The following is a 25,570-nucleotide window of genomic DNA, read 5'->3' on the forward strand; positions in this document are numbered from 1 at the left end:
CCTGGGGCTCCAGCTTAAGACCAGCATCAAACTCCAACATCAAAACTCCAACATTAAGAACCTCCAATTCTGTCCTTTGCCATGCCTTTTATCTGTGAGTCCCTGCCCTTTGATGGGGACTACTTACACAAGGGGTTTACTTGATTAAGTAGTCTAGTAATTAAGTAATCAAGCCAATATAATCTCATATGCCCAGAGGAAAAGATCAGTTTACAAACATAATCCAATATTTCCTTTTGGAATTCATCATTAATATCAAACTGCTACAGTGGGTCTGTAGAATGTTGCAGTTTCTGTGGAAGACAGTTTGGCAGTACCTCAGGAAGCTGAACATAGAACTGCCATATAATCCAGCAATCTCTTTACTAGGAACTATATTCAGAAGCATAGATGTGAACTGACATTTGCACACCATTGTTCAAAGCAGCATTAACAATTGCTAAAATTGGAAAAATCCAAGAGTCCATCAACCAATGAATGGATAAACAAAATGTGGTATATACACAATGGAATACTATTCAGTTGTAAGAAGGAAATTGGGATGCATATGACAATATGGATGAACCTTGAAAATATTGTGTAGAGTGAAATAAGCCAGACACAAAAGGACAAATATTGTATAGTGTCACTACTATGAACTAAATACAATGAATAAACTCACAGTATTGGTTACTAGGAGACAGAGTGTGGGTTGAGAATAGGAGCTGATGCTTAATGTACATAGAATTTTTAATAAGATTCATTGTAAAAGTATGGAAATGAATTGTTGATGGTAACACATTATAGTGAGTGTAACTAACACTGCTGATTTGTAAACGTGATTGTGGCTGAAAGGGATACTCAATGGACGTACATTTCAATTGAAAGGAAGCTAGAGATGTATAACTGATTTTGGTGGTGAATGAAGATTGTGGTTAATTGTATAAATATAAGAATATTCTTCTTTTACAAAGTATTAAGAATATGGTGATACATGGGAAAATTACAACTAATGTAACTTATGGATGATAGTTAACAGTAATATTGTAACATTTTTTGCAGCAGTGACAAATAAGATACATAAATTCTAAGAGAAAACAATAGGAAGGTATAAGGGGGTATGGGATTTTTCCTTTTGGAGTAATGAAAATGTTCTAAAATTGACTGAGGTGATGACAGCACAACTCAGTGATGAAAATGAGAGCCACTGAGTATATACTTTGAATGGGTTGTACAAGGCATGGGACTGTATAACACAGTAAATCCTGTGATAGAAGATGGACTGTGGTTAATAGGACAAATAGGAGAATGTTCTCTCAGGAACAATAAAAAATGTATTATACTAATACAGGGTGTTAATAATCGGGTGGGTTTGAGGTAAAAATATACCAAAATGTAAGATATGGGCTATAGTTAGTAGTAATATTTTGATGATGCACTTTCATAGTTTGTAACAAATGTTTCACAACAATGCAAGGTGTTGGTGATGGGGTGAGGCATGAGTGCCCTGAATGATGATATGCTTGTTTGATTTATATGTTTACAACTATTACTGTCTATTTGGTGTTTATATATGTTCACGTATGAATGCTATACCTCGATAAAATTTTTTAAATGAAAAAAAAAAAAAGAACAGCTCTTGTGAAACCCAAATACAAAAGGAAAGAATTGTGAATTCTCGTCACTTATAAGTATGGCATCATTAAACAGTTTAGCTCCTAGCCAAATTAGCATAAAACCTCAAACTAAAAGCCTAATTACCCCATTTCTTTTTTTTTTCTTCCTCAGTTCTTTAATACTTTTTTAAAAATTGCTTTAGATTACATAATGCCCCACTCCCTACCCCTCCCATACTTTCCCACATTAACAACATCTTTCATTAGTGTGGTACATAGGTTACAATTAATCAACACATATTGGAGCATAGCCAGTAAGTGTGGATTATAGTTTACATTATAGTTTATATGCTGTCCTGCACAATTTTGTAAATTATGACAAAATATATAATGCTCTGTATCCATCATTGCAACAATTTTCAGGACAATTCCAATCTCCTGAAAACACCCCCATATTTCACCTGTTTTTCCCTTTCCCTCCCCTCAGAACCTCTGGTAGATACCACATCAATGATGAAGGTTCTTCCATTGCTAGAATAACAATAAGTCTATAGTAGAATAACAGTAAGTATACTCTAGTCTATGGTTCATTCCCCAATCCTGAGGATTCTGGGATGGTGATACCCACTCCACCTCTAATTACAAGGGGGCTTAACTCCCATGGGGCAGATGGATGGGACTATCTTGCTTGCAGTTGCAGGCTCTCTTTGTTCCTTGGGATGGGCATTGTCCATCATCATCTCCTTGTTAGTTGTCCTCGGTGAGTTCTATAAACTGGAAAGTAGGTGTCTCAACTCTCTTGAGATTCAGGGCCCAACTAGCACATGGACAACCCAGAGATTTAAGTCTCTTGGACACACACCTATTAAGTCTAGTACTAACTATAGGTTCAAATAGAAGGAGCAGAAGAGTCATGTGTAGGGGAACCACAAATGAGTCCAACTCTGTTACATTGGGGAGCGTAACTTCCAAAGTATGTCCCACTGGAAAGGTGCGAGACTCCTGCACTGTCTGTCCTTCCTATAGTGTCTGGATGTCTCTAGAGCTCTCAGGATCTACAGTATTTGAGGCAATATTTACTGTGGCAGTCAATAGAATCCTGCTGAGGATTAGCATCACCTCTCGAACAACCTCCCAACTCACTTTGAAATCTCTTAGCCATAAAAACTCATTTGTATTTATCCTTTCCCCTTTTGGTCAAGGTCTTTTTCCAGGTGCTTTGCTAGTTGGCACTTGGTAATAATCTCTTGGTGCCAGGGAGGCTCATCCCTGGGAGTCATGCCTCATGCTGACACCCAGTTTCTATTGCCCAATACATCATGTACAGCTTTCAACAAAAAAAGTCCAATCATGTTAAAACGCAAGAAAAAAATAGTCTTTAGAGGCAAAGAAAACATCAGAACTAGACTCAGGTATGATACAAATTTCAAAATTATTAAATAACTATGATTAATATGTTGAGGGTTCTAATGGGAAAAGTAGATAGCATGAAAGAAGAGATATGTAGATGGACCGTCTAGACAAAAGATCAATAAGGAAATAGAAGACCTGAACAATACTCTAAACCAACTAGACTATCAGACAGATATAGAACACTTGACCCAAAAGCAACAGAATGCACATTATTAGTGGACATGGATGATTCACCAGGATAGACCATCTGTTAGCTTATAAAACAAGTCTAAATAAATCCAAAAATAATGTTTTCATACAAACTATCTTCTTTGACTACAATGGAATGAACTTAGAAATTAATAACAGAGGAAAATGGAAAATACACAAATATATAGAAACTGAACAATGTACTCTTGGACAACCTATGGGTTAAAGAAGAAATCACCACAAGGGAAATTAGGTAAAGTCTTGAATGAAAATGAAGCACCAATCTATCAAAAATTATGGGATGCAGCAAAGGCACTGCTGAGAGAGAAATTTATAGCTCTAATGTTTACATTAAAAAAGAAGATCCCAAGTCAGAAAACGAAACTCACAACTGGATGATCTAGAAAAAGAAGAGCAGGCATCGGACTTGGCCCAGTGGTTAGGGCGTCCATCTACCATCTGGGAGGTCCGTGGTTCAAACCCTGGGCCTCCTTTACCCAAGTGGAGCTGGCCATGTGCAGTGCTGATGTGCGCAAGGAGTGCTGTGCCACGCAGGGGTGTCCCCCATGTAGGGGAGCCCCACATGCAAGGAGTGCACCCTGTAAGGAGAGCTGCCCAGCATGAAAGAAAGTCCAGCCTGCCCAAGAATGGCGCCGCCCACACGGAGAGCTGACACAAGAAGATAACGCAACAAGAAGAAACACAGATTCCCGTGCCGCTGACAACAATAGAAGTGGACAAAGAAGACACAGCAAATAGACACAGAGAAGAGACAACCGGGGTGGGGGTGGGGGAAAGGGAGAGAAATAAATAAATAAATCTTTTTAAAAAAAAGAAAAAGAAAAGCAAACAAAATCCAAGATAGCAGAAGGAAGGAAATAAAGACTAGAGTAGAAAATGAATACAGAATGAAAAACAATGGAGAGGGAAGCCGGCTTGGCCTAGTGGATAGGGCATCCATCTACCACATGGGAGGTCCGTGGTTCAAACCCCGGGCCTCTTTGACCCGTGTGGAGCTGGCCCACGTGCAGTGCTGATGCCCGCAAGGAGTGCCGTGCCACGTGGGGGTGCCCCCTGCATAAGGGAGCCCCAAGCGCAAGGAGTACACCCCATAAGGAGAGCCGCCCAGTGTGAAAGAAGTTCAGCCTGCTCAGGAATGGTGCCGCACACACGGAGAGCTGACACAACAAGATGATGCAACTAAAAAGAGACACAGATTCCCGTGCCGCTGACAACAACAGAAGCAGACAAAAAGAACATGCAGCAAAATAGACACAGAGAACAGACAACTGGGGGCGGGGGGAAAGGAAATAAATTTTAAAAAATAAACAATGGAGAGAATCCACAAAATCCACAGTTGGTTTTCAAAAAGATCACAAAATTAACAATCCTTTAGCTAGACTGACAAAAAAGGAGAGATGATAAAATAACCAAAATCAGAAATAAAACCAGGACATTGCTACCAACCCTACAGCAATAAAAAGGACTACAAGAAGATACTATGAATAAATGTATGCCAACGAACTTGATAATCTAGATAAAATGGACAAATTCCTAGTAACACACAAACTACCTATACTGACTCAAGAAGAAATAGAAGACCTCATCAAACTAATAACTAGTAAAGAGATTAATCAGTAATCAAAAACCTCCCAACAGGGAAGCAGATTTGGCTCAACTGATAAGAGTGTTCGCCTACCATATGGGAGGCCCAGGTTCAAACCCAGGGCCTCCTGACCCGTGTGGTGAGCTGGCCCATGTGCAAGGAGTGCATCCCCGCAAGGAGAGCTGCCCTGCGCAAAAAAAGTGCAGCCTGCCCAGGAGTGGCACCGCACACACGGAGAGTTGACACAGCAAGATGATGCAACAAAAAGAGAAACAGATGTCTGTGCTGCTAACAAGAATGAAAGCAGGACACAGAAGAACACACAGTGAATGGACACAGAGAACAGACAATGGGTGGGGGGGAAGAGAGAGAAATTAATAAAAACAAACAAACAAAAAAACCTCCCAACAAAGAAAAGCCAGGACCAGATAGCTTCACCAGGTGAATTTTACCAAATGATTCCAGAAGAAGTAACACCAATCCTGCTCAAACTCTTCCAAAAAAATTGAACAGAAGTGACCACTCCCTGACTCATGATAGTTTGAAGCTTGGGTGGAACAGGAGATCATATCCTTAGAGCTAATCCATTTCTGTGTGTGTAAACCTATTGTAAATGGGACCTTTTGATTAGATTCAGTTAAGGGATTTTCCTTTTAATTAGATCACTTCAGTAGGGCATGATGTAGGTAGGTCTTAATCCTTTTACTGGAATCCTTCATAATTGGGAGAAACATGCAGAGATACACACAGAAAAAAGCTGCAGAGAGAGAGAAAACCTAAGAGGTTGAGAGAGAAGACCCGCAGTCCAATGGCTGGAATGACCAGAGCATAGAAGCAGGGAAAAAGGCCCAGGAGAGGCTGAAAAAGACAAGGCCCAGAGGAGAGGGGGAAAGATGAGGCATACGTGTGATTGCCCACAGCTGAGTTCAGGGAGTGAGCCTGGAGAAGAAGGCAGAGAGTGGCAGAGCCACCATGCTTGATCACCCACAGCTGAACTCAGAGAGAAAACATCTTTAGATAAGGCCACCATGTGCCTGAATGCCCACAGCTGCAACTTGGTGAGGCAGCATTTCAAATCAACTTGCAAAAGAAAAACAAAATTTAAGGATTCATACTTCCCAAAATCCACAGTAATCAAAACAGCATTGCTTGATGATGCCTTGATTTGGGCACTTCCATGGCTTCAGATCTATAAGCTTTTTAATCTAATCGATTCCTATTATAAAAGCCAACCCATTTCTGGTATATTGCTCCAGTTTTTAGCAAACTAAAACATTCATTCTATGAGGTCAACATCACCCTAATATCAAAGTTAGATAAAGATACTCCGAGTAAATGAAATTACAGACCAACATCCCTTACAAATATGGATGCAAAATTCCTCAACAATATACTATCAAATGGAATCCAACAGCACATTATACACCATGATCAAATGGGATTTACTGCAGGTAGGCAAAGGTGGTTCAACATAAGAAAATCAATTAATGTAATATATCATATTAACAGAATGAAGGGAAAAAAAAACACATGATCATTTCATTTGGTGCAGAAAGAGCATTTAACAAAATATGCACCTCTTCTGGATAAAAACATTTAGAAAACTAGGAATAGAAGGAAACATCCTCAACATGATAAAGAGCAAATATGAACCCAAAGCTAACATTATACATAATGATGAAAGACTTAGCGCTTTCCCTCTAAGACAGGAACAAGACAAAGCTACCCACTGTCATCACTGTTACTCAATATTGTACGAGGAATGATATCCAGAGTAGTTAGGAAAGAAAAAGAAATAAAAGGCATTCAAATTGGAAAGAAAGAACTAAAATTCTCCCTATTTGCTGGTGAGATGATCCGATACATTGAAAATCCTGAAAAATCCATAAGAAAGTTAATAGAGCAAATAATGAATTCAGCAGAGTGACAGTGTACAAGAACAACATGCAAATATCAGTGGTGTTCTATATACCACTAATTATCAATCCAAAGATAAAACCAAGAAAAAATTACATTTATAATAAGCAATTAAAAGAGCTGCAGCATGCCTAAGAGTTACCTCCTGAGTGCCTCCATGTTGTTCAAATGTGGCAATTCTCTAAGCCAAACTCAGCATGTAAATGCATTACCTTCTTCCTAGCATGGGACATGACTCCCAGGGATGAGCCTCCCTGGTGCTGAGGTATTACTACCAAGCACCAGCTGGTGATGCAACTAGAAAAAGACCTTGAATAAAAGGGGCAAATGGTAAAGACAAATGAGTTTATATGGCTAAGAGACTTCAAAATGAGTCGGGAAGTCATCAGAGGTGTTGTGCTTACCCACATCTCAGCAAGCTCTCAGAGACAGCCAAAGTACATACAACCCCAGGTAGGGGTGCTCCTGAGGGCTATGGAGGCACCCAGGTCCTACGGTCATGACAGATGACTCTGGAGTTCAGTAACTTGCCAGTGGGCCCTACTTTGGAATTTGTGCTCCTGAGTGTGATGGAGTTGGACTCAGATGTGACCTCTCTCGGCATGCCTCTTCTGTCACTTTTCCTGAACCTGTGGTTGGCACTGTGGTTGGTGTATGCTCAGGAGACTTGAATCTCTGGACTGTCCATGTGCCAGCTGGGCCCTGAGCCTCAGCAGAGTTGTAACATCTACTCTCCAGTTCAGTGGACTTACCCAGGTCAGCTAACAGGGAGGTGAGGATGATCAACCACCACACCAGGAAACTGAGAGAGTCTACAGCAACAAGATGAATTCCATCCATCAGTCATGTGGGATCTAAGCCCCCTCTCGATTTAGAGGTGAGTGGAGATCACCATCCCAGGTTCCTCAGGACAGAGGAATAAAATATGGATTGGGGGAAGCAGACTTGGCCCAATTGATAGGGCGTCCACCTACCACATGGGAGGTCCACGGTTCAAACCCCGGGCCTCCTTGACCCATGTGGAGCTGGCCCATGCGCAGTGCTGATGCGCGCAAGGAGTGCTGTGCCATGCAGGGGTGTCCCCTGTGTAGGGGAACCCCACGTGCAAAGAGTGTGCCCCATAAGGAGAGCTGACCAGTGCGAAAGAAAGTGCGGCCTGCCCAAGAATGGTGCTGAACACATGGAGAGCTGACACAGCAAGATGATGCAACAAAAAAAGAAACACAGATTCCTGGAGCCACTGAAAAGGATAAAAGCTGTCACAGAAGAACACATAGCAAATTGACACAGAGAGCAGACAACTGGGGGGAGGGGGAGGAATAAATAAAAAATAAATCTTTTAAAAAAATATGGATTAGAGTGGACTTACTGGTATTCTACTATAGAATTTTTTTTTTTTAAGATTTATTTATTTATTTAATTCCCCCCCCTCCCCTGGTAATTCCCCCCCCTCCCCTGGTTGTCTGTTCTTGGTGTCTATTTGCTGCGTCTTGTTTCTTTGTCCGCTTCTGATGTCGTCAGCGGCACGGGAAGTGTGGGCGGCGCCATTCCTGGGCAGGCTGCTCCCTGTTTTCAGGCTGGGCGGCTCTCCTCACGGGCGCACTCCTTGCGCGTGGGGCTCCCCCACATGGGGGACACCCTTGCGTGGCACGGCACTCCTTGCGCGCATCAGCACTGCACGTGGGCCAGCTCCACACGGGTCAAGGAGGCCCGGGGTTTGAACCGCGGACCTCCCATATGGTAGACGGACGCCCTAACCACTGGGCCAAAGTCCGTTTCCCTCTACTATAGAATTATTGTGACTCTAGCAATGGAAGAAATTATACCATTGATGTGGAGACAGTGGCCATGGAAGGCAGGGAGAGGGAAAAAGAGGTATGATATTGGGGCATTTTCGAGGACTTGGAGTCCTTGATGATATTGCAGGAACAGGTGCAGGACATTATATATCCTGTCATAACCCACTGAATGGACTCAGAGAGAGTGTAAACTACAACATAAACTATAATCCATGCTGTGCAGCAATGCTCCAAAATGTACTCATCAAATACAAGGAATGTACCACACTAATGAAAGAAGTTGTTAATGTGGGAGGAGCGGGGGGTATGGGGAGTCAGGTATATGGGAACCTCTTACATCTTTAAATGTAACATTTTGTGTGATCTGTGTATCTTTTAACAAATAAAAAAATAAAAAATAATAGCAATTAAAATAATCAAATATCTAGGAATAAATCTAACCAAGGATGATAAGGATTTGTACACAGAAAACTATAAAAACATTGCTAAAAGAAATCAAAGAAGACCTAAATAAATGATAGGACATTCTATGTTCATGGCTTAGAAACTAAACATTGTTTAGGTGCAATATATGCAGATTAATGGAATTCCTATCAAAGTCCCAGTAGATTTCTTTACAGAAAGGGAAAAAATAATCATCAAATTTAGATGGAAAGGTAAGCAATCCCATATGACCAAAACCATCTTGAAAAAGAAAAATGAAGTTTAAAGAATCACACTTCCCAAAACCCACAGTAATCAAAACAGCATGGTATTCACATAAGGCCAGAAATATAGGCCAATAGAACGAAATTGAGAGCTCAGAAATAAACCCTTACATCTACGGTCAACTAATTTTCAGCAAGGTTGCTAAGTCCACTCAAATGGGAAAGAGTAGTCTCTTCAACAAGTGGTGCTGGGAAAACTGAATATCTGAATATAAAAGAATGAAGGTGAACCCTAGCCTTACACCATATACAAAAATCAACTCAAAGTGAATCAAAGACCTAAACATAAGAATCAAAACTACAAAACTCCTAGAAGAAAACAGGGAAGCATCTTAAGGACCCTTTTTTAAAAAAGATTTATTTTATTTCTCCCCACCCCCTTTTTGTTTTTCACTTGCTGTGTCTGTTCGCCTTCCCTGCTTCTTTAGGAGGCACCAGGAGCCAAACCCGGGACCTCTGATGTGGGAGGGAGGTGCCTAATCTCTGGAGCCACCTCCACTCCTTGCTTTGTTGTATTTCTCATTATGTTTTTCCTCCCCATGTCTCTTGTTGTGTCTTGTTGCGTCAGCTTGCCACACATGTCAGCTCGCTGTCTTCTTTAGGAGGCACCAGGATCTAAACTAGCAACCTCCCATGTGGTATATAGGAGACCAGTCACCTGAGCCACATCCACTTCCCATTAAGGACCTTTTGATAGGCAATGGTTTCTTAGATTTTTATACCAAAACAAGCAACAGAAGAAAAAATAGATAAATGGATCTTCATCAAAATTAAACACTTTTGTGCATCAAAGGAATTTATCAAGAAAGTAAAAAGACAACCTAAAGAATGGGAGAAAATATTTGGAAACTATATATCTAATAAGGTTTGATATCCAGCATATATAAAGAACTTCTATGCATCAGCAACTAAAAGACACACAACCCAGTTAAGAAATGGGGAAAAGATCTGAATCGTCACTTCTGTGAAGCACATGAAAAGACATGCAAAGTCATTAGCCATCGGGGAAATACATATTAAAACCACAATGAGATACCATCTCACAGCCACTAGAATGGCTACTATTTAAAAAATGGAAAATAAGTGTTGGAGAAGATGTGGAGAAATAAGAACACTGGCATGTTGTTAGAAGGAATGTAAAATGGTACAGCACTGTGGAAAAGTTTTGGCAGTTCCTCAGAAAGTTAAGTACAGAACTGCCATATGGCCCAGCAATCCTACTTCTAGGTATATACCCAAAAGAATTAAAAGCAGGAACATCTTGGCACACTTATATTAATAGCAGGATTACTGACAATTGTTAAAAAGTGGAAACAACCCAAGAATCTATTAATTGACAAAATGATAAACAAAATGTGGTATAAATACATAATGGAATATTATTCACCTATAAAAAGAAATGAAGTTCTGATGTATGCTATAATATGAATGAACCTTGAAACATCAAATTGAATAAAATAACCCAGACACAAAAGGACAAATAATGTATAATCTCGCTTACATGAAATAAGCAGAATATGCATATTCATAGACTCAGAAACTAGAATACAGGTTACTAAGGACTGAGTGGGGAAGGGAAATGGGGGGTTAATGTTTAATTGGTATGGAGTATCTATATGTGGTGATGGAAAAGTTCTGGCAGTGGATGATGGTGATGGAGGCACAATTTTGGGTATGCAATTAACAGCACTGAATTGCATGTTTGAAAAAAGACAAAAAGGGAAATATTAGGTTATATAAAAGTTACCACACACACACAACCCCACAGATCTGAAAACACAGAGTGAACCCTTACGTAAACAGCATGCTAAAGTTAATAGTATCATTATAACAATATTGTTCCATGAATTGTAACAGAGTCACCATACTAATGCAAAATGTTAAAAATAGGGAAAACTGTATGTTGACAAGGGGTTATGTTGCATGATGTTTCTGTAAACCTACAAGTACTTTAATTAAAAGAAAAAGTGAAAAAGAAATAAAGACTTCCCCCAGACAAACAAAAACTGAAGGAGCTTGTTGCCAGTAGACCAGCCTTCAAGAAATGCTAAAAGAAGTTCTTTAGAAAGAAGGAAACTATATCAGAAATTCAGATCCAATTAAAGAGAAGAAAAGTGTTCAAGAAGTATTAAATGAAGGTAAAATAAAATCTCTTTTTATTCTTATTCTAAATTTATCTTGGGAAACGGACTTTGGCCCAGTGGTTAGGGCGTCCGTCTACCACATGGGAGGCCCGCGGTTCAAGCCCCGGGCCTCCTTGACCCGTGTGAAGCTGGCCCATGCGCAGTGCTGATGCGCGCAAGGAGTGCCGCACCACGCAGGGTGTCCCCCGCGTAGGGGAGCCCCACGCGCAAGGAGTGCACCCATAAGGAGAGCCGCCCAGCGCGAAGGAGGGAACAGCCTGCCCAAGAATGGCACCGCCCACACTTCCCGTGCTGCTGACGACAACAGAAGCGGACAAAGAAACAAGACGCAGCAAATAGACACCAAGAACAGACAACCAGGGGAGGGGAGGAAATTAAATAAATAAATAAATCTTTAAAAAAAAAACAAAACTCTAGGACAAGAGTTCTCAACCTTTTTTTGTTCTATGTATCCCTTTGCCAGTCAAGTGAAAACCACAGACCCCTTCCAGAATGTAGCAGTAGAGAATTTATGGTACTAAACTAGTGTTGGGTCTAACAACCATAATTTCAAAGCATGGATGAGTGTAAACGATTATTTGAGATATGCAACAACTGTAATATGATATGAAATGAATACTACTGTAATTTATTGCATACATTCATAAGTGAAGGAAAAGCTAGATTTCAGTTAAAGAAAAAATAAAGATAATAAGTTGATTTTTTTCAATTCAAGCTCACAGACCCCCCTGAAATCTTTCCATGGACTCCTGGTTAAGAACCCCTGCTCTAGGACAACTACTAATTTTTTAAAAAAAAGAAGTATAACTGATATGCTAAGAGAGGAGATAAAATGGAATCATATAAAAGGACCAACTAAAACCAAGAAAGCAGAAGAAGAGGGAAGACAAAAAAACAATAAGTACAGGGAAACGGACTTTGGCCCAGTGGTTAGGGCGTCCGTCTACCATATGGGAGGTCCGCGGTTCAAACCCCGGGCCTCCTTGACCCGTGTGGAGCTGGCCATGCGCAGTGCTGATGCGCGCAAGGAGTGCCGTGCCACGCAGGGTGTCCCCCGCGTGGGGTAGCCCCACGCGCAAGGAGTGCTCCCGTGAGGAAGCCGCCCAGCGTGAAGGGAAAGTGCAGCCTGCCCAGGAATGGCGACGCCCACACTTCCCGTGCCGAGCCGCTGACGACAACAGAGGCGGACAAGGAAACAAGACGCAGCAGATGGACACCAAGAACAGACAACCAGGGGAGGGGGGGAAATTAAATAAATAAATAAATCTTAAAAAAAAAAAAAAACAATAAGTACAACAAATAGAAAACAGTTACAGGGAAGGGGATGTGGCTCAGGTGATGGGGCCTCTGCCTACCATATAGAAGGACCCAGGTTCGATCCCTGGGGCCTCCTGGTGAAAAAGAAGAAGAGAAAGCATGCCTGTGTGGCAAGCCAGTGCCTGCAGGGTGAGCCAAGTGCCTGCATGGTGAGCAGAGGGGCCACGTGGGTGACCATGGGGTGAGCCGAGTACCCACGCAGTTAGCCGAGTGCCTATGTGAATACCCATGTGGTGAGCCAAGTGCCCATGCAAGTGCCCACGTGGTGAGCCAGTGCCTATGCAGTGAGCTGAGTGCCTGCATGGTGAGCCAGTGCCCACACAAGTGAGTCACATAGCAAGATGATGATGCAACAAAAGAGGGACAAAGGAGGAGAGTCAAGGCGAAGCATAGCAGAGACCAGGAACTGAGATGGCGCAAGTGACAGGGAACCTCCCTCTACATCAGAGATCCCCAGGATAGAATCCTGGTGAATCCTAGAGGAGAAAGACAAGAAGAGAAGACAAAAATGAGAAATAGATACAGAAGATCACACAGTAAATGGACACAGACAGCAAAAACAGCAGGGGGGGAAGGGAAGAAAAGAAAAGAAAACAAATTTAAAAAAAAGAAAAAGAAAACAGTTACAAACATGGTAGACATTAATCCAGCTATATCAATAATCACTTTAAATATGAAAAGTCTAAACCAATTAACAGAACGGATAATAATTAAAAAACAGAACCCAATTATATGTTATCTACAAGAAACCCATTTTAAATATAAAGACACAGATTAAAAATAAAGGGATGGAAAAACATATATCATGTTAACATTAACCAAGAGAAAGCTGGAATAACTATATTAATTTCAGACAAAACAGACTTCAGAACAAGGAAAATTATCAGAAATATGGATAGGCATTACACAATAAAGAGGTCAATTCTTCAGGAAAGCATAATAATCCCTAATGTGTATGCACCAAACAACAGAGCTTCAAAACATGTGCAGAAAATATTGATAGAACTGCAAGGAGAACTAGAGAAACCCACTATTATAGTTGGAGACTTCAACATGCCTCTATTAGTAACTAACAAATCTAGCAGGCAGAAAATCAGAAAGGATACAGTTAAACTGAACAGCACCATCATCCAATTGGATCCAATAATATTTAGAGACTGCTTCATCCAACAACAACAGAATACACATTCTTCACAAGTTCATATGGAACATTACAGGCTGTTAAGACACATCTGAATAAATTTAAAAGAATAAAAATCATACAAAGTATGCTATCAGACCATATGGGTCATGTCTCAAGAGAAATTTAGGGAAGTGTATGTAGCTCAACAGATAGAGCAGCCACCTACCATTTGGAGGTCCACGGTTCGATATTCAGGGCCTCCAGGCTCATGTGGTGAGCTAGCCCATGCGCAGTGCTGCCGTGTGCAAGGAGTGCTGGCCCCCGCAAGGAATGCCGGCCCACGCAGGGGTGCCCCCATGTAAGGGTGCCCCCTATGCAAGGAGTGGCCCCTGCACAGGCCCCACGTGAAACCGCAGCCCACCCAGGAGTGGTGCCACACACGTGGAGAGCTGACACAGCAAGATGACACAACAAAAAGAGACATAGATCCCCAGTGCCGCCTGATGAGAATACAAGCAGACACAGAAGAACACACAGCAGATGGACAGAGAGAGCTGACAACAGGGGGTGGGGGGTGGGGTGGGGGGTGATGGTGGGCAGAGAAATAAATAAATCTTTTAAAAAAAGAGAGAAATTTAAAAATATTTTGAACTAAATGAAAATGCAACTTAACAAAATTTGTGGATTGCAGGAAAAAGAATGGTTAGAGGGAAACGTATAGCATTGATTGCATAACACAGAAAAGGAATTAAATTTAGAACCAACAATCCAAGCTTCTACCTTAGGAAACTAGAGAAAAAACAAAAATAGAAGCCTAAAGTGAGCAAATGAAAAGAAATAATAAAAATTAGAGCAGAAATCAATGAAATAGAAAACAGGAAATAGAATAAAAAACCCAAAAGCTAGTTCCTTGAAAAGATAAAGTGGATAATTCTCTAGCCAGATAACTAAGAAAAAAAGAGAGAAGACATAAATTACTAATATCAGATGTGCAACAAGGGTCATCATTATTGATCCCATCGGCATTAAAAAGATAATAAAGAATTTTATGAAAACTACTATGCCCACAAATTTCATAATTTAGAGAAAACAAATCAATACCTTGAAAGACACAAACTACCAAAATTCATACAAGGAGAAGGAGATAATATGATGAGGCCTCTATCTATTTTAAAAATTGATTCAATAATTAATAATCTTCTGAAAAAGAAAGTATCAGGCCCAGATAGTTTTACTGGCGAATTCTACCAAATATTTAAAGAAGAAATGATACCAATTCTATACAATCTCTTCCAGAAAACAGAAGAGGAAATGTTTCCTAATTCATTCTATATGGCCAGTATTACCCTAATACCACAACCAGATAAAGACATTATAAGAAATGAAAACTACAGACCAATGTCTCTCATGGACATGAATGTAAAAATTCTCAACAAAATATTATCAAATCAATGATTAAGTAGGATTGATTTCAGGTATGCAAGGCTGATTCAAATTCAGAAATAAATGAATGCAATCCATTACATCAAAAAACTGAAGAAGACAAAACATGTGATCATATCAATAGATGCAGAAAAAGCATTTGACAAAATCCAACAACCATTCATTGATAAAAACTCAGCAAACTAGGAATAAAAGAGAACTTTCTCAACTTGACAAAGAATTTCTACAAGGCTACTCTAATAACATATGTAATATTTCTCAAATTAGCATCTCAACTAGATGCTTTATCCCTAACATCAAGGCAGGGATATCCCCTCTCACCACTCCTATTCAACATACTGGAAGTCCTAGCTAGTGCAATAAAACAAGAAAAGGAAATAAAAGGTGTACAGATTTGGAAGGAAGAAATACAATGGTCTTTTTTTTGCAGATAACAGAAAATCTTAAAGAATCAACAAAAAAATACTCCTGGAACTAATAGATTACTGTACGGTTGAAGGATACAAAGTTAAGGGACAAAAATAAATTTCCTATTAATATTTGAAATTAAGATACAATACTTATGTATTTACCCAATTGTGTTGAAACTTTCTGTCCACACAGAAACCTGCACATGAATGTTTATAATAGCTTTATGCATAATCACCCCAAACAGGAAGCAACCAAAATGTTCTTTAATAGGTGAATGGATAAACAAACTGTGTTTGGTTCATATATAATGGAATAATATTCAGTGAGCTATAAGCCACATAATAGACAAGAGGGACCTTAAATGCTTAGTGCTAAGTAAAAGAAGCCAGTCTGAAAGGGCTACATACTATTAACATATGATTCCAACTATATGACATTGTGGAAAAGGCAAAACTATAGAGACAATAAAAAGATCAATGGTTGCCAAGAATTTGGGGGGAAGAAGGAAATGAATAGGTGAAGCACAGAGGATTTTTAGTGTGGTGAAACTATTCTGTATAATACTGTAATGGAGGATACAAGACATTATGCATTTGAACTCATAGAACTATACAACACAAAGAGTGAACCTGAATATAAAATATGAACTTTAGTTAAGAATAAAATATCAATATTGGATCATCAACTATAGCAAATATACCACATTAATGCAAGATATTGATAATAGGAGAAACTGTGAAAACAAGGGGGATACTGTACTATCTGCTCAATTTCTCTAGAAATCTAAAACTGTTCTAAAAAATAATTTACTAGTTAATGAAACAGAGCCATTCATTCAAATTGCTATCAAATTTGTATATCCAATATATTCATAATCCCCTATTTCTCATTTCATCTCACTGTGACAGAGACTATAGTTACACAATATCTAGTCTCCTCTTCTTCCTTAGTAACAAAATCCAGATTTCATCTGGGTAACAACATATCCAACTAAAATACTATATTTTCCAACCTTTCATGGGTCTAGGAGATGACCAATGAGATGAAAACAGGAGTTGGCAAGTAGTATTTCCAGGAAAGTTCCATGGGCAGGGTGGGGTGGGGGTTGGGGGTCCCAGTATGTTTACTTTTTAACTCATACCTACTCCCCTTTTGCATCCTTCTGCCATGTGCAGGCTGGAGCTCTAGCAAACATCTTGGACTATGAGAAAATCTTGTGGATAGAAGGCATATGTTAAAGAAGGTAGAGTAGAAAGAGAGACTGAGCCTGGATACCTGATGACATTGGAGAGCCACCATACATACCAGCACTGAACTTCTTCTATACTAAAGAAAAATAAACACCAACCTTGGTTAAGTCACCATTACTATTTCTGTTATTAGCAGATGAATGTAATTTCTAACTGATACAGAAGGGGTGGAAGAAGAAAGTCTCAAATTGCCTTAACTCAAAAATAAATAAAATTAACAAAAGTAACTTTCCCACACTACAAAGCTACAGTAATCAAAACAGTGTGCTACTAGCATAAGGACCAACAAAAAGACAAATATAAGTGAGAGCACAAAAAAAAAACCTATATATCTATGGCCAACTGATTTTCAACAAAGGTGTCAATAGGGAAAGAAGAGTCTTTTCAACAAATGTTGATGGGACAAATGGATATCCACATGCAAAAGAATGACGTTGGATCCTTACCTCACACCATATACAAAAATTAACTCAAAATGGATCAATAGCCTATATATAAGAGATAAAACCATACAGCTCATAGAGGGAATTTTTAGAACCTTGCTTAGGCTCTGGATTCTTAGATATGACACCAAAAGCACAAGCAACAAAAGGAAAAATAGATAAGTTGGACTTCATCAAAATAAAAAAAATTTTGTGCACCTGAGGACATTATGAAGAAAGTGAAAAGATAATCTACAGAATAGGGAAAAATATTTGTAAATCATAGATCTGATAAAGGTTTAATATCCAGAATATATAAAGAACTACTACAATTTAACAACAAAAAGACAAACAATCCAATTTAAAAATAGGCAAAGACTTGAGTAGACATTTCTCCAAATAACTGGCCAATAAGCACATGAAAAGATGCTCCATATCATTAGCTATCAAGGAAATGTAAGTTAAAAACACAATGAATAGGACTGTATAACACAAACAGTAAACACTAAGGAAACTATGGACTAAAGTTAATAGTACAATTATGTAGTAAAAATAGTACTACAAGTAATAGTACCTTATGGGAAGCAGAGGTGGCTCAAGTGATTGGGATTCCACCTACCATATAGGAGGATCTGGGTTCTATCCCCAGGGCCTCCTGGTAAAAAAAAAAAAAAGTATTCCTGTGCGGCCAGCCATGCAGCAAGATGATGACGCAACAAGAAGAGAGACAAAGGGCAGAGTCAAGGCAAGACACAACAGAAATCAGGAACTGAGGTGGTGCAAGTGACAGGGAACCTTTCTTCACACCAGGGGTCCCCAGGATTGAATCCCAGTGACACCTAGAGGAAAAAATGAAAAGACAAAAAGAGAAACAGACACAGAACAGCAAAAACATTGGGGGGAGGGGCGGGGAGGGAAAAGAAAAGAAAAGAAAGAGAGAGAGAGAGAGAGAAAAGTACAATTATAATAATATTCTTTCATCAACTGTAACAAAGGTACCACACTAATGTGATGTGTTAATAATGCGGGGTGGGGGGGGTGGCACATGGAGATGTCAGAACGCTGCATTATTTTTCTGTAAACCTATAACTTCTCTAATGAAAAAAATGCATATTCAAAACAAAGAAAATTTTAAAAACCTAATGGAGACCACTACATTACACACCCACTAGGATGACTATTATCAGAGAAAAAGATGGAAAATAAGTATTGATAAGGAGATAGAGAAATTGGAATCCTCATGCATTGCTGGTGGGAATGTAAAATGGTGCAGTCATTGTGGAAAACAGTTCAGCAGTTCTTCAAAAAGCTAAACATAGAATTACCATATGACCTGACAATTTCACTTCTAAGAATATATCTCAAAGAAGAGAAAGCAAGGATTCAAACAGATTCCTGTACACCAATATTCATAGCAGTATTATCCATAATGGCTGAAAACTGGAACTAACCCAAGTATTTGATAAATGGATAAACAAAATGTAGTATACCCATACCCATACAATGGAATACTGTTCAGCCATAAAAAAGGAATAAAGTTCTGATAAATGCTACAACATGGATGGACCTTGAAAACATATTAATTGAAATAAGCCAGACACGAAAGGACACACAATGTATGTTTCAGCATATGATATTAAGTATCTAGAATAAGTAAATTCACAGAAACAGAAAGAACAGAGGTTACCAGGGGCTGGGGGGGAGGGAAATGCGGAGTTACTCCTTAAAGGGTAAAAAGTTCTGTTTCGGATGATAAAAAACTTTTAGTAATGGAAGGTAGTAATGGTAACACAACATTGTAAAAGCAACTAATGCCACTGAATTGTACACTTAAAAATGGCTAAAATGGCAAATTTTGTTATACACACACACACTAAAACACAATAAAGACGTAACCCACCCTCAGTTTTTGTTGGCTAGACATATTCCCTTCCACTTCCTACCTGATCACTGCATGAGGATCAAGGTAACAGCGACTTTCCAAGTCCCAAATAATCCTTTTCTTTAAGCACTCTGCTTGGTTCCTAAATTCCATGTCCTGTAAAATAGATAGAAGTTATTCTCTCTCTGTGCCACAGTGCCATCCTGCTCAGTATATGGTGCATTCTTTTAATGGATTTGATCACAATACTTTTATTACTACTTCTGCTGCTGCAACTACTACCACTACCTTAAACTTTATGGTACTTTACTATTAGTATTTTAAGAAGCATTATTAATACAATCCTTATAACAATCCAATACTAAGTATCCAAAATTCACTCATATAACTTTGATCAGTGATTTTCAACCCTGGCTGCAAATAAGAATCATCTGGGACCTTTTTAAAAATATATTTTTAAAAAAATCAACATCAGTATGTATAGTGTGCTATAATTTGACTTAAAAAAATGATGGGGGACAACCAGCAAGATGACAGTGGAGTAGGAGCTCCTAGAGTCAGCTCCTGCTATAGGACAGTTAGCAAACACCTAGAGCTCTCTGGAGCTAGCTGAAGCACCTGTTTGGGGGCTCCAGGAGACCAGAAGAGCATCCTGCAACGTCCTTGGGAGAATGGAAGGAGGAGACTGCCCATCTGCAGAGAAGACTCATAAGTAGAGCGCTCATCCTCCACCGGAGGCACAAGCCACCTCAGGAGCTGTTCCACGGCTGGAATTGAATCTCCACTTCCCAAAAATGGAGGAGGAAGAGACGGTTGGGCACCAATTTTAGCTACTGATGAGGTAGCTACAGTGGGCTACAGTATAATCCTGAGAACAGCTAAAGCTTGAGCCTGTCCAAGTCAGAAAGAGGCCAGGAGCTGCCATCTTAACTCTACACCTGGCATGAGGGGAAGCGGGGCAGACTGAAAAACCCAGTGCTGGTGGAGACCAGCTTCTTCCTATCCAGATCATATCTCAGGTCTAGCCTAGGCCCCAGTGCCACCTCCAGCAGAGAGAAGCTGCGGAGACCTGCGCCAGCCTCTCTGGGAAATTGCCAGCCAAGCCACGGAGGCTGGTGATCATCCTACTGATGGAAATTAGAAGCTCCATTTCCCAGAAACAAGGAAGGAGGAGATAGATGGTTGGCCGCTGATTTCGGCTACTGATTGGTAGACTTGGCTGGCTAAGAGATAACCCTAGGAACAGGGGTGTGTGAACCAGCCCAAGTCAGAAAGAAGCCAGTAGCTGCCATTCTGACTCCGCCCCCAGCCTGAGGGGAAGCTGGGCTGCCTGAAACTCTCAGTGTTGGCAGGAACCACTTTCTTTCAGGCAGATCAGCCTGCAGCCCACCTAGGCTTCAGCCGCACCTCTGGTGGGGAGGAGGCTGAGGAGCCCTGCACCAGCCTATATAGGTAACTTCAGGTAACTCTGGCTGCCATAAATTGAAAATCAGAAGTCTACCAGGGCAACTGCTGTCATCTTGGACCTACACTGCATAGATGGCTGCCCATAACTGCAGCCCCATCCCTGCCCCAGGCAGGGGAGAAAGGAATGTGAGGCTTCATTAGTCTCTCTGGGCAACTACAGTCTAGGCCTGCACCTACCCCTGGCAAAGGAGAAATTTGGAAGAAGCTTCATTGGTCCCTGGTGCAATGAGGGCAGCTTGAGCTTCCACAGCTTACAGCACCAACTATATGCTTGGCTCCTACTGCACAACCAGCAAGGGAGAAATGATAGGAAGCCCTAAACTAAAGAGAAAAACTACACCCAGAATAAATACTCTGGAAGCCAGATGCGAAGACACCAACAAAAAATTACAATCCACATCAAGAAACAGGAAGCTATGGCCCAGTTAAAGGAAAAAGATAAGCCTCCAGATGACATAAAGGAGTTGAAACAACTAATTATAGATGTTTAAACAAATCTCCTTAATAAATTAAATGAGATGGCTAAAGAGATTAAGGATATTAAGAAGACATTGGAAGAGCACAAAGAAGAATTTGGAAGCATATACAGAAAAATAGTAGATCTTATAGGAATGGAAGGTACAAGTAATGAAATTTTAAAAACATTGGAATCATATAATAGCAGATTTGAGGAGGCAGAAGAAAGGATTGGTGAGCTTGAAGAAATGGCTCTGAAAGTGAACATACAAAAGAAGAGATGAAGAAAAAAATGGAAAAAATTGAACAAGGTCTCAGGGAACTAAATGATAGCAAAAGACATGCAAACATATGTGTCATGGGTGTCCCAGAAGGAGAAGAGAAGGGAAAAGGGGCAGAAGGAATATTTAAAGAAATAATGGTAAAAAATTTCCCAACCCTACTGAAGGACATAGATATCCCTGTCCAAGAAGCAAAACATACTACCATCTGAAAAAATCCAAATAGACCAACTCCAAGACACATACTCATCAGAATGTCAAAGGCCAAAGACAAAGAGAAAATTCTGAGAGCAGCAAGAGAAAAGCAATGCATAACATATAAGGGGTATCCAATTAGATTGAGTGCTGATTTCTCACCACAAACCATGGAGGCAAGAAGACAGTGGTCTGATATATTTAAGATACTACAAGAGAAAAAGTTCAGCCAAGAATCTTATATCCAGCAAGACTGTCTTTCAAAAATGAGGGTAGAATTAGAATATTAACAGGTAAACAGAAACTGAGGGAATTTCTAAGCAAGAGACCAGAAATTCAGGAAATACTAAAGGGTGTGCTAGAGCCTGAAAAGAAGACAGGAGAGAGGGACCTGGAAGAGAGTCTAGAAATGAAGATTATATCAATAAAAGTGTCAAAAGAGTGGTGAAAATAAAATATTGACAGATAAAACTCAAATAGGAATAAACTTAACCAATGATGTAAAGCACTTGTATTCAGAAAACTGCAACTCAGTGTTAAAACAAATTTTAAAAAGCCCTAAATAACTAGAAGAACATTCTATGCTCATGGATTGGAAGACTAGATATCATTAAGATGTCAATTCTACTCAAATTGATATACAGATTTAATGCAACCCTGATAAAAATAACACCAGCATTAAAGAAAAAATTGAAAACACGATCATTAAATTATTTGGAAGAGTAAGGAGTCCTGAATAGCCAGAAACATCATAAAAAGGAAAAGTGAGCCCTCATCTCCAGACTTTAAATCATAATACCTACCTATAGTAGTAAAAACAACATGGTATTGGCCTAAAGACAGACACAACAGACCAATGGAACCAACTTTATGGTTCAGAAACAGACCCTCACAGGTAAGGTCAAGTGATTTTTGACTAGCCTGTAAAACTCACACAGCTCGGGCAGAACAATCCATTCAACAAAAGGTGCTGAAAAAATTGGACATCCATAGCTGAAAGAAGGAAAGAGGACCCCTATCTCACACCTTTCCAAAAATTAACTCAAAATGGATCAAAAAACTAAAAATAAAAGCAAGAACCATAAAACTTCTAGAAGAAATTTTTGGAAAATATCTTCAAGACCTGGTGGTAGGTGGTGGATTCTTAAAGGAGATAAGAGAAGGACTGAGTGGACTACTGATGTTTAATGTATGTAGAACTTTTAATTAGCTTTACTGTAAAATTGTGGAAATGTATAGAGTGGATGGTAAGACACAGTGAGTAACAGCTAGTTTATAAATGGGGATGTGGCTGAAAATGGTAGTCTAGTTATGTAAATGCCAATTGCTAGAATGCTTGAGAATAATTTAAGAACTGGATAGCACAGTAAACCAAGAGGTGGGTGAGAATTGTGGTTGATGGTACAGATGCAAGAGTGTCCTTTGTTAGCTAGAACAAATGTATATCACTACTGCAGGGTGATGGGAATGTGGAGAAGCATGGGAAAAATACAGCTGGAGTGACCTATGGACTGTGGTTAGTAGTAATAATATAATATTCTTGCATCTATGCAAAAGAAGTACTGTGTTGATACTGAGGCAGTATGGAAAATGTGAGCCAAATGTACACCATGGATTTGGTAACAATCAGATGATATTATTTTATCTGTAGCAAATGCCACACCACATTGTGGTGTATTGATGGAGGGAAGTTGCTTGGGAATTATGCACATGTGCATGATTGTTTTATATGTTTACAACTTCTGTCATAAAAAAATATATTTAAAAAATAATAACAGGGTGGGTTGGGGGAAAAAACACACCAAATATAAGATAAGTACTATGATTAGGTAAGATTTTGACAGTGTTCTTTTATAGCTTGTAACAAACGTCTTGTGACAATGCAAAGTGTTGGTGGAGGGTTGATGTATGAGACCCCTGTATGATGTCATGCATGTTTGCTTTGTAAGATCACAAATTTTACTATATTGTTTATGTATGTTCATAATGATATAAAGATAATAACAATCGGATTGCTTAGGGGAAAACTACTTTGTTTAGTAGTAATATTTTGACAATACTCTTTAATCATTAGTTAAAAAAGTTTAAAAACAATGCAAGTTATTGGTGGTAGGGTGAAATGTTATATATGTTTGTTTGATGTTATATATGTTTGGTTTGTAAATTCACAACTATTAAACACTTATTATTTATATATGTTTATGTGTGAGTGATATATTTCAATAAATTTTTTAAAAATGATGGGGAAATAAGTGTACTTAAATATGGGTGTGTGGGTATGAAGTAAAATGGACATTTTCCCCTGCTTCCAATATGATTGAGTACTTTATATAGAACAATTCAAAAGAAACAAGGGGGAGCAGGTGTGGCTCAGACAGTTGGGCACCCACCTCCCACATGGGAGGTCCTGGGATTGGTTCCCAGTGCCTCCTAAAGAAGACAGGCAAACAACGAGCAGACGCTGAACAAAAACGAGCAGACAACAATGAGCAAAAAAACAAACAAAAAAGACAGTGAACAACAACAAGAAGCAGGGAGCAGATGTAGCTCAAGCAGTAGGGAGCCCACCTCCCACACTGGAGGTCCTGGATTCAGTTTCCAGTGCCTCTTAAGAAGAAACAAGCCAGAATAATGAGCAGACAAAGAGCAAACAGATGAGGGAGCCATGGGGTATGGGGGAAGAAATAAACACTTTACATGCAGAGATAAAGCAAAAATAACAGGTCTTCCTGACAAGTTCTAGTTCCATAAATAATAAGAGTAAACATTTCCCTGTAAATCTGGACTCCCTTAAGAAAAACAATTTTATCCCTTTTACTAAACTCATGTCTGAACATACTTCATGATCTTTGTAAATCTGATATTCAAATGAAAAAGTTGTGGTTTTTCCACCATCAACAAACTAATGCAAATTTAGTAACCATGGTGATTTTGTGTTATTTTCTTTTTAAGCATATGTCTTTGTTTTAATTTGGTGAGCCAGTCCTTCTGACATTTGACTCCCTTGCATTCTTTTCAAGGAAAAATTTTCTTTCCTCTTCCAAATGCTTCTGTTTCTGGGTCTTCTTTTTACTATATATATTTGTTTTTATAGTCATAACAGTATATCTGGAAGGAAACCCAAGAAACTAACAACCAAGTGACTATTAGGGAATGAGCTGGGAAGGAATCAGGAGGAAGAGAGATGGATGAAGAGGGAAACTTTTGCTACTTATCTCTTAATTGCTTATTTTGAATTGCTACTATATTATTACTTATTCAAAAGTAAATTAATTAAGAAGTTGGGAGACATTTTCATCAGGATTACACGGATAATTGTTTTACCTTGACATATGATTGCTTTCTTTTGACAGATGACTCAACAATGACTCACAAGGTATTTTATCATCTGTCAGTGCTCAGAGTTTATCATAAAAATCTGCATAATTCAACCTCTCTTACCTCCGGGTGATTGAGCTCTCCTTCTTCTTCCTCATAGGGACCACCAACGATGAATGCATCAGGAATGTTATTAGCTCCTGGTGCCAGAATGTTGGCAATAGGCCATTTTTTGGGCCGGGGAACAGGTTCTCTCTCCCCTCCAAGTTTCAGAGTACCATTCCTGAATAATATGGGATAGTCTTTCTACAGAAATAAAAACCACATGTGAGGAAAATTTTTGAAAAACTTTGAAATAGATAAAAACATTACTGAAGTGTCTTTTCAATGGACTATTGGGTGTTATCTTTCGAACCCTTCTGTTATTATCTGATTTTTAGAGGGGCCTGTGTCTTTCATTGTCTTTCAGCTATTTTATAACTCTCTAATTTGTAAAAAGCAAAAATAAAGCAAATGTTTCTTGTACATAGATATGCAAATGTATTTTGTCCAATGGGGATGTAATTGTTTACTGCTCTGGGGCTACTGACCAGTTTGTAACTATTAGCAAATTCCTTTCAACATTCCTGAGTGTC

The 25,570-nt window shown here is 39.3% G+C and overlaps 1 protein-coding gene across 4 annotated transcripts in view; it reads right to left on the minus strand.

Moving 5' to 3' along the window:
* Positions 1–25,570, minus strand: part of CFAP70 (cilia and flagella associated protein 70) — a 151,519-nt gene that overhangs the window by 100,779 nt on the left and 25,170 nt on the right. For 3 of the 4 annotated variants that reach the window (XM_058299007.2, XM_012531118.4, XM_058299006.1), the window contains exons 7-8: positions 25,059–25,241; positions 19,280–19,374 (exon numbers count right to left, since the gene is read on the minus strand). In XM_058299007.2, the coding sequence (XP_058154990.1) occupies positions 19,280–19,374; positions 25,059–25,241 (278 nt within the window). The remainder of the gene's footprint in view (positions 1–19,279; positions 19,375–25,058; positions 25,242–25,570) is intronic. The other variant, XM_058299008.2, reaches the window with a different exon arrangement.

This window comes from Dasypus novemcinctus, chromosome 6 (assembly GCF_030445035.2).
Source record: "Dasypus novemcinctus isolate mDasNov1 chromosome 6, mDasNov1.1.hap2, whole genome shotgun sequence".
Taxonomy (NCBI): domain Eukaryota; kingdom Metazoa; phylum Chordata; class Mammalia; order Cingulata; family Dasypodidae; genus Dasypus; species Dasypus novemcinctus.